This window comes from Oryctolagus cuniculus, chromosome 13 (genome assembly GCF_051225735.1).
Source record: "Oryctolagus cuniculus isolate XC-2025 breed Fujian yellow rabbit chromosome 13, ASM5122573v1, whole genome shotgun sequence".
Taxonomy (NCBI): Eukaryota; Metazoa; Chordata; class Mammalia; order Lagomorpha; family Leporidae; genus Oryctolagus; species Oryctolagus cuniculus.
In genome coordinates this window covers 38,043,294-38,052,743 of record NC_142879.1, presented here as the reverse complement: position 1 = coordinate 38,052,743, position 9,450 = coordinate 38,043,294, and the positions used below count along the sequence as shown (strand labels likewise).

General features: G+C 47.1%; 1 protein-coding gene across 4 annotated transcripts in view; it reads left to right on the top strand.

Moving 5' to 3' along the window:
* Positions 1-218: 218 nt before the first annotated feature.
* The window catches only part of TP53BP2 (tumor protein p53 binding protein 2), a 64,840-nt gene continuing 55,608 nt past the window's right edge, over positions 219-9,450 (top strand). For 3 of the 4 annotated variants that reach the window (XR_016218877.1, XM_089311424.1, XM_089311423.1), the window contains exon 1: positions 219-506. Coding sequence is in view for 2 of the 4 variants with exons in the window: in XM_089311424.1 (XP_089167550.1) it covers positions 480-506 (27 nt within the window). In the remaining 2 variants the exon portion in view is untranslated. The remainder of the gene's footprint in view (positions 507-9,450) is intronic. The other variant, XM_089311425.1, reaches the window with a different exon arrangement.

Below are 9,450 nucleotides of genomic sequence, written 5' to 3'. Positions count from 1 at the left end.
TGCCCCCGGCCGCGCGCCCCCGGCTGCACTTCCCGCCCCGCGCGAAGAAAGAAGAGGCCGCCGGCCCCCGCCTCCCACGCCGCCGCCGCGCGTCCGCGCAGGCGCGCGCCTCTCCGGGGCCCGAGGCCCCCTCCCCTTGGGCGCGCGGCGGGCGGCGGGCGGGGCCGGCCGGGGGCGGAGCCGGCGCGGGCTCCGCGGGGCCGGGCCCGGGATTAGTTGGTTTCGGAGCGGAGGAGGCAGCCCCTGCGGTCGCGAGCGCTGAGGAGACAAAGCCGCGTCCGGGGGGGCCCTGCCGGGGCGTGCGCCTCGCTGAGGCTCGGTGGCGCCTCAGCCCGCGGGGACGGCCCTGAGGACCGGCGCGCCGCCGCCTCGCAACAGGTCCGCCGCCTCCCGGCCGCCGGACTCTCCGCTCCCCTCCCCCGCACCCCGGCCCGCGGGCGCTGGAGCTCGGCCGCGGCGCGGTCTGGCCGCCCGCTTCCATGCAGTTCGGAGCCAAGATGATGCCGGTGAGCGGACGGGCGGGGGCCGGAAGCGTGCGGGGTCGCGGGCGGGGAGCGGGGCCGGGTGTCGCGGGCGCCCTGGGGTCCCCGCCGCCGCCCCGAAGTGAGTGGAGCGGCGGTAACAAGCCCCTCCAACTTCCCCTGCCTGATTTTTGTTGCTGTTGCGGTTCTTGAAGGTCAGGACTAGGGGACTCGTGAACCTTGTTCCTTGCGTTGGCTGTTTATTTTTAAACTTTTTACTGGCGTGCAGCACGCGTACTTGTAAAGGGAGCCTGTGCCGTGGCCGTAATCGAATTTCGATCCTGAGAGACCTGCGGTGGGAGCTGTGTCGAAGCATCTCGGTGGAAACTGGTTTAGTGCTGTCTGTGAAGTTTCGGCTCGCAGGGCAACCCCGGTGCCCGGCTCCCGGCCGGCGGCGGCGCGCGTGGCCGGACCCCGCGAGAGGGGTCGCAGGGGCTCCCGCAGCTTCCAGGTGCGGGCTGCTCACGCGTGTGCCACCGAAGCGGGCCCGCGTTGGCAGGCATCCCGTCCGTGCGTTCACTTGTTCAGAGGAACAGTCCTTACAACATCTGTGGAGTGGAGTCGGGACAAGATTAGTTTATTTACGGTCAGGCGGCGGGAGTGTAACCTGCTGTCTCCTCACTCCCTTGCTGTGCCTCGGTAGGGCACAGCACGAACGGGACGGATACAAAAGTTGGATCGGTGTGGGATAGGCTGTTCTGTTGGGGTTCAGGGAATTTGGAAGTGTTAATAAGCGTTCTGCATCCTAGCTTACTATCTGGTATGAAGTTTGGTTGAGGATGGGAATGCCCAGTATTCAAATACGTACTCTGGATATGGGTGGAAAGCTTTTGTTTGGGTTTTTATTCCATACGTTTACGTTTCTTTGTCGTGGTTTAACTTTTACAGATTGTCTGAATTTTTCCTGGAAAATAGCAGCAAAAGGACAGGTGTTGGTTGTTGCAATCTGGTTTCTTCCTTAAAGATCAGTTTTATGTCAAGGTATCCTTTAGAGTTTCTTTAAAACCTAGGGAGGTTTTCCTTCTTCCGACTCCAGTCCAGATGATCAGAATTCATAGAAAAGTTCTGTGGCTCTTGAGGTTGAATTCGATTTAGTGGTGTGGTTTTTCTGGTTGCCTTTCTGCATCTTAGCACAGACTCAGCAGTTTGGCTGTCTAACACTTTAGTTTTCGCTCAGCTACGTCCTTTAGTGATATAGGGATTTGTTTCTTAATTTGAGAGGCAGAGAGACACAGAGAAAGCTGGTTCGCTTCTCAAAGGCCCACAGTGGTGGGCTCTGGAACAGGTCCGATGCAGGGCCCAGGGATGCTATCCAGGGCCCCAGCATGGGCGGCAGAAGCCTGGTTTCTTGAGTCCTCACCGCTTCCTTCCAAGGCCTGCATTGGTGAGAAACTGGTTAGGAGCCAGAGCTCTGATCCAACCCAGGTCCTCTGGTATGGGATGCTTGTGTCCTAGCCGCTTGGCTAATGGCTGATCCTGTTTTGTTTTGTTTCAAATGACTCGTCCCTCAGTTTCATTGTCTGTAAAACCGGGATGATGATAGTACCCAGCTCTTAGGATGGTTTTGAGGATTAGAGTTGCTGTTTGTGAGGGAAGGGAGATTAATTGGGTAGTTCTGAATAGGTCCAAGATAAAAAAAAACTTTTCCTCAGTTTGCAACACTGTATTGTTTAAACTGGAGGTTCTTGTGCCTCAGAAATAATGTTTCATTTAGCAGCCTCATGTTATGTTTCTTTATACTGAAATATTTTGGATACTTAATAAAAGTTTATCTTAACATATTTCTCCAACTTTTTAATGTGCTTGGATCTTCATTCCAGCATAAGTGAAGTTTTGTTTTGTTATTTTAAAAATTCCAATTTGTCAGGAAAAGCATTATGCTTAATATAAAAAAGGTAATCTCAGAGTGTAGGCAGTTGCCTTGATAACTTCTTAAAACATTTAAAATAGACATATCACTAACCATTTTAGCCATTTTTGAAGTGTACAGTTCTGTGGCATTAAGCTCATTCCTTGAGTGGCTTTTTTTTTTTTTTTTAAAGATTTATTTATTTACTTGAAAGGCTGAGTTACAGAGAGGCAGAGGCAGAGAGCGAGATCTTCCATCCACTGGTTCACTCATCTGATGGCTGCAACAGTCAGATGGGCCGATCTGAAGCTAGGAGCCAAGAGCTTCTTCTGGGTCTCCCTCGCGGGTATAGGGGCCCGGGACTTGGGCTATCTTCTGCTTTCCCAGGCCATAGCAGAGAGCTGGATCAAAAATAGGGAAGCTGGGTCTTGAACCAGCACCCATGTGGGATGCCGACACTGCAGGCGGTGGCTTTACCTGTTACATTACAGTGCTGGCCCCTCTTTTCTTTTCCTTTTTTTAAAAAAAAGATTTATTTATTTTATTTGAAATATTTATGGGGGTGGGGTGAGGATCTTCCATTGGCTGGTTCACTCCCCAAGTGGCTGCAGTACCCAGGGTTGGGTCAGGCTGAAACCAGGAGCCAGGAGGTTCTTCCAGGTCTCACAGGTGGATGTCAGGGCTGAAGCACTTGTACACCGCTGCTTTCCTAGGTGCATTAGCAGGAAGCTGACTGGAAGTGGAGCAGCCAGACACAAACCAGTCGGTAGTTTAACCCACTATGCTGGCCCCTTGATTTGCTTTTTTTTTATTTTAAAATTTTTTAAAGATTTATTTATTTATTTGAAAGTCAGAGTTACACACAGAGAGAAGGAGAGGCAGAGAGAGAGAGGTCTTCCATCCGCTGGTTCATTCTCCAGTTGGCCGAAATGGCCCGAGCTATGCCAGTCCAAAGCCAGGAGCCAGGTCTCCCACATGGGTGCAGGGGCCCAAGGGTTTGGGGCCATCTTCTACTGCTTTCCCAGGCCACAGCAGAGAGCTGGATCAGAAGAGGAGCAGCTGGGACTCAAACCAGCGCCCATATGGGATGCCAGCATTGCAAGTGGTGGCCACAGTGCTGGCCCCGCCTTGATCTGCTTTTAAAGGCATTGTGAAGATAAGAGTTTTCTATTTAGACTTCATTATATTAAAAATGTGCAAATAAATTGTGTTCGTGTGTTTTCTCACCAACTGGTACCAAATCTGTTGGTTTCTTTTATGTGGGATGTGAAGTGATAATTGTACCCAAAACCAGTAGAAGATGACTTTAGTAGGCTAACTAAAAATAAATAGGCAAGCGCTGGGGATCACAACAGAGGTAATGATAGGGTACTGCAGGCAGGGGAGTGATAATTACTCTCATTTTCAGTTACCTGCCATGGTTAATATCTCTGGTTCTATGATATTTCTGTAACTTGAAGGGGAGAAACTAATTGATCTTTCATACTTGACACTGTCTGACTTTTGTTCACTGAAGAAAGGCTTATTTGCACTTTGAAAGTGTGGCCTTTAGTGATCCACTCACTGGATAGAGGATCAGATGGAGGCGGTATCAAAAGCAGATGTTTCTAATCATTGAAAATTACGTTAGATATCTTATGTATTAGATTCAAACAAAACTATTTTAATGAAAGAGCTTGACTAACTCAAAGGGTTTCACTGTTTTTTCAGATAATAGTTTTATAAAAATTAACTGTAGCCGGCGCCGCGGCTCAATAGTCTAATCCTCCGCCTGTGGCGCCGGCACACCGGATTCTAGTCCCGGTCGGGGCACTGTTCTGTCCCGGTTGCTCCTCTTCCAGGCCAGCTCTCTGCTGTGACCCAGGAGTGCAGTGGAGGATGGCCCAGGTCCTTGGGCCCTGCACCCACATGGGAGACCAGGAGAAGCACCTGGCTCCTGGCTTTGGATCGGCGCAGCGCACCGGCCGCAATGCGCCAGCCATGGTGGCCACTTTGGGGGTGAACCAACGGGAAAAGGAAGACCTTTCTCTCTGTCTCTCTCACTGTCCACTCTGCCTGTCAAAAAAAAAAAAAAATTAAAAAAATAAAAAAATAACTGTACCTGTTGCTGATACGGTATACATTCACAAAAGACAGAACTCACAGTGTTCCCCAGTGCCACACAGACATCCAGAGGGCTAGAATTTGCTTATTTCACTTAGAGGTAGATGAGGCCATTTGTTTGGTGTCTGCCCAACTATAAGGGAAATGTTCTGTTTCTGGCTGTCCAGTATGGTAGTCACCAGCCACGTGTGGCTACTGTACTTGCAATGGACTGTGGAACTGAACTTTCAAAAAACTTATTTAATTTTATTATAATTTATTACTAATTATTTTAAAAGATTTATTTTTATTTATTTGAAAGACAGAGTTACAGAGAGGTAGAGGCAGAGAGAGAGAGAGAGAGAGAGAGAGATTCCCTCTGCTGGTTCTCTTCCCAAATGGCCGCAATGGCTGGAGCTGAGTTGATCTGAAGTCGGAAGCCAGGAGCTTCTTCCGGGACTCCCAAGTGGGTGCAGGGACCCAAGGACTTGGGCCACCTTCTGCTGCTTGCCCAGGCCATAGCAGAGAGCTGGATCGGAAATGGAGCAGCCAGGACTAGAACCAGCGCCCATGTGGGATGCTGGTGCTTCAAGCCAGGCCTTTAACTTGCTGTGCCACAATGCTGGCCCCACTAATTTTATTTATGTTTAAATAGCCATACATACCTCATGGCTACTGTATTTTTTTTAAGATTTTTATTTATTTATTTATTTATTTGAAAGGCAGAGAGAGAAAGTCAGTCTTCCCTCTGCTGGTTCACTGCCCAAATGGCCACAATGGCTGGAGCTGTGCCAATCCAGAACCAGGAACCAGGAGCCTGGAGCTTCCTCTGGGTCTCCCACGTGTGTGCAGGGACCCAAGAACTTGGGCCATCTTCTGCTGCTTTCCCAAGTCATAGCAGAGAGCTGGATTGGAAGCAGAGTAGTTGGAACTCAAACTGGTGCTCATATGGGATGCTGGCACTGCAGGCAGCGGCTTTACCCGCTATGCCACAATGACGGCCCCTGTGGCTACTATATTATAAGTCAACAGAATGTCATCATGGAGCCCTTATACAGATAATATTTTCAAGGAAATTATTATGTATTTAAAATGATCAGTTGAACTGATCATGGCTTAATTTTTAAATGTATGACATTTTATCTTTTTACTGCTGTAGAGACATAATTATTTCTAACTGTTTTATGATGTAATAAAGTCTGATCGTTTGAGCTTTCAACTGTGGAGTCTAGAACAAAAATATTGGCTACTGCAGTATTTCCTTTTAGCAGGTTGACACCTGGTCAGGGAATTTGTTTCTGAAGGTAACTGTGCTGTCTGTGCAGCTAGAAGACCAGTAGCCTCACTTTTGCTTTAATGGGCCCCCGCTTCCACTGTGCGGCTCTGCCCTCACTTTTGCTTTAAAGACTTGACTTTAAAGCGTTTAAAAACACATGGTTTTATTTGCACATACTTCCCAAACTGAAATTGTATTTTGAAACTAAAAATTTTTCAAGATACAGAATTGGGACATTGGATTTATATGGCTATACTGTGTTCTGAAAAAATTGTTTTTTGTTGAGTAAAAATATAGCAAGGTAGCTTAGATCAGTTTTTATTCCAAAAGAAGGTGTAGATTAAGTTTGTAAAGATGTTTTCTGTCTTTACACAATTGTAATTCCCAAAGGCTATTAAACCAATAATCTATTTTTAAAAATGTGCAAACTGTCTCACATTTCATGTGCTGTAGTTAGCTTTGTTGTCTTGTGACTCAGGCTGTATTAATTAAAGCTGAAGACTTTTGAAAATTTGTGTATTTTCAGTGAAACTAAATGTAGATTTTTAAAAGAAATATGCATAAATACATGCCTGCTTATATTTTAAAAATTAAAGAGTGTTTAGTCTGGCAGGGATGCAGAAGGTCTTTTATTTATACATTGCTTTTAGGAGGAAGAATTGTTTTCCTTCTCTTCATCCCTTTATCCCAACAGTGAAAACAAAACACAGCATTGTTTCCTGGAGTTTTTAAGGAATACTGTAGACCTTTATCTCTTTTGGTAATCTACCACAATGTGTGGCACTCTGTGAAAAGTCTTTCTAAAGCTAATTTAATGCTGAATGCTTCTTGAAGCTCCTGTGTTGCTCAGCCCCTGTCTAGCTCCAGTAGGAGAGCTGTGAGCCAGCCTGTGCTAGCACGGTTTGTCACCGTGAGTTAGAAACCTCTCACCACCTTCCTCTACCAGGTATCTGGAAGAATAAGAAGAATGAGACATAAGGGTTTAGGAATCCAGAGGATTCTTCTCAGCTCATGCCACTTAATCCAGTCAAACATTATTTAAATACTTGTTCTTTTGATGATGTGCTAGGTAATGAACAGAACAATTTTCTTATCAGATGTAACTGGGAAAAGAAAACACCGATGATGGAAGTGTGTATGAAGTGTGTACTGCGGTTGGATTGTAAAGGAGATGCGAAAATTCTCCATCTTACTGGGACAGGCCAGGAGCACGGCCCTTAGGAACACAGAGTGTTAAGGAGGCAGGGATTCTTAGAACACTTTGCTTAAGGTCTTACCAAAGAAAATGGTCTTATCAAAGAAATGCAAATTCTAAACATTATTAGCTGGTGGGCAGGGAGAGTAGCTTTACAGATTTAGCAACTGCGGTCATGTTTAACCTTTTTCTACATAATATATTCAGAAACAGATGATTTATTCAGATGATAATAGAACTAGATTAGTAATGAAAATGTTTATTTGACCAGTAGGTGCTGATCTTTTACTTTTGAAATGCGTATATCAATTATTCTCCAGAATCACATTTATAACTTAGTACTACTACTTCATTTCAATTTCAAACATTTCAACCAGAAATCCCTTAAGGCACAAGCGTAGACAAGTTAAAAACCATCATGAAGAAACTGTTATAGAATAACAATTTTTTAAAAAATTTATTTTATTTATTTGAAAGGCAGAGTTATAGAGAGGTCTTTTTCCTTTCCTTTATTTATTTCTTTCTTTTTTAAGATTTATTTATTTATTTGAAAGGCAGAGTTACAGGGAGAGAAGGAAAGACAAAGATCTTCCATCAGTTCAGTCCCCAAATGGTCTCAAATGCCCCAGGGCTTGGCCAGGCTGAACCAGAGCCAGGAGCTTCATGGGTGCAGGGGCCTGAAGCACTCCGGCCATCTATCTTCAGCTGCTTTCCCAAGCTCTTTAGCAGGGAGCTGGAAAGGAAATGAAGCAGTTGGGACTCGGAACTGGTGCCCATATGGGATGCTGGGGTTGCAAGCAGCAGCTTTACCCGTTATGTCACAGTGCCTGCCCTGAGAGAGATCCATCTGCTGGTTCAGTCTCCAAATGGTCTTAACGGCTGGGGCTGGGCCAGGCCAAAGCCAGGAACCTGGAACTCTGTCCAGGTCTCTCATGAGGGTGGCAGGGCCTAAGCATGTGGGCCATCTTCTACTGCTTTTCCAGGTGTATTAGCAGGGAGCTGGATAGGAACTGGTGCCCAGTGTTGCAGGTGGTAGTTTAACCTGCTGTGCCACAATGCTGGCCTCTAGAATAACAATTTTAACTACTAGTGGTAATAATTTATAAAAGATTAAGGCAATTTACCTGTCTTCCACAGTAAAATGGGCAATTTATATGTAAAGTAGGGGGTCCCATGCCCTGTTCTGCAACTGCCCTCCTAGGGGCAGGTGAAGGCGCATCCCCTCAGAGTCCCTTTGTGTGCCTAAAACTGTGCACAGGGATTGAGCTTGGTCCTCCCAACTAATCTCTCTTTATTACACTGTGAAGTTGGTTTTCCCATTTTCATGCAACAGAGCTGGAATAAGAAGCCCCGAGGATTTAAGTAATTTGCTCTTGGTCACTGGCAGAAATGAGTTTGAAGCAGGTCCTCCTGCAGATACATGCTCTGTTGAAGATTGTGGCTGCCTGGCCGGCACACCGGGTTCTAGTCCTGCTTGGGGCACCGGATTCTGTCCCGGTCGCTCCTCTTCCTGTCCAGCTCTCTGCTGTGGCCTGGGAGTGTAGTGGAGGATGGCCCAAGTCCTTGGGCCCTGCACCCACATGGGAGACCAGGGGAAGCACCTGGCTCCTGGCTTCAGATCAGTGCGGTGCACCGGCCGCAGCGGCCATTGGGGGGTGAAACAATGGAAAAGGAAGACCTTTCTCGCTGTCTCTCTCTCTCACTGTCCACTCTGCCTGTCCAAAAAAAGATTGTGGCTTCCTGGGTCAGACTCCCTTTTGTATACTTGACATGGCAAACGGTAGCCATGATGTAACTTCAAATACCTGTTCTCATAGTCAACAATAATTATTTTTGAAGTAGAAAAAGTTGAAGACATCTTCCCCTATTTAAATCCAAACTGGACAAGGAAATTGGCAAATAGTTGTTTTGTCATTTCAAGTGATATAAATGGAGATGCTTACCTTTCCCTGTGTGAAAGCAACATCTCAGTGACTCTGTTCCCCATCCGTAGAGATCACAGGGCTCCCACATCTACAGGGAAAGAGAAGGAGCGTCCTAATTAACCCCTGACTCAGGAGTGTTGGACTGCACCTTCCTGGAGGTGGTATCTGTAATGTGGGGAGAATGGCTGAAGTGCAACGAGCATGTTGGGAGACCTTGAGTGCAGGGAAGCATGACCGGTGCCGGGAGATGGCAGTCATCCTCACCATGGCCAAGTGCCCGCTTGGAGCGGCAATGACCTGAAGGCTCGTCAAAGTGGCGTGCAGGGATGATGCTCCACTCGTAGCTCCTGGGCTGTGCAGCGGGTGGTGATTCAGCAGGCAGAGGAATTTGTTGGAGGTAAATTAGTGGCAGATTTGGAATGAAATCATGTTAATTACTGCTGTTCATTCTCACTGACTGGATGATTATTTTTGGATGGCCTTTTGGGGGCATCCACTGTGTTCCAGGCAGTGTTCTAAGAGCCATAGGACAGTTTTCAAGGAGCTTACCTTTCATGGAGCTTACTGGGGAGTTTGGGTGTGTGTGGGGACCGACCATAAGC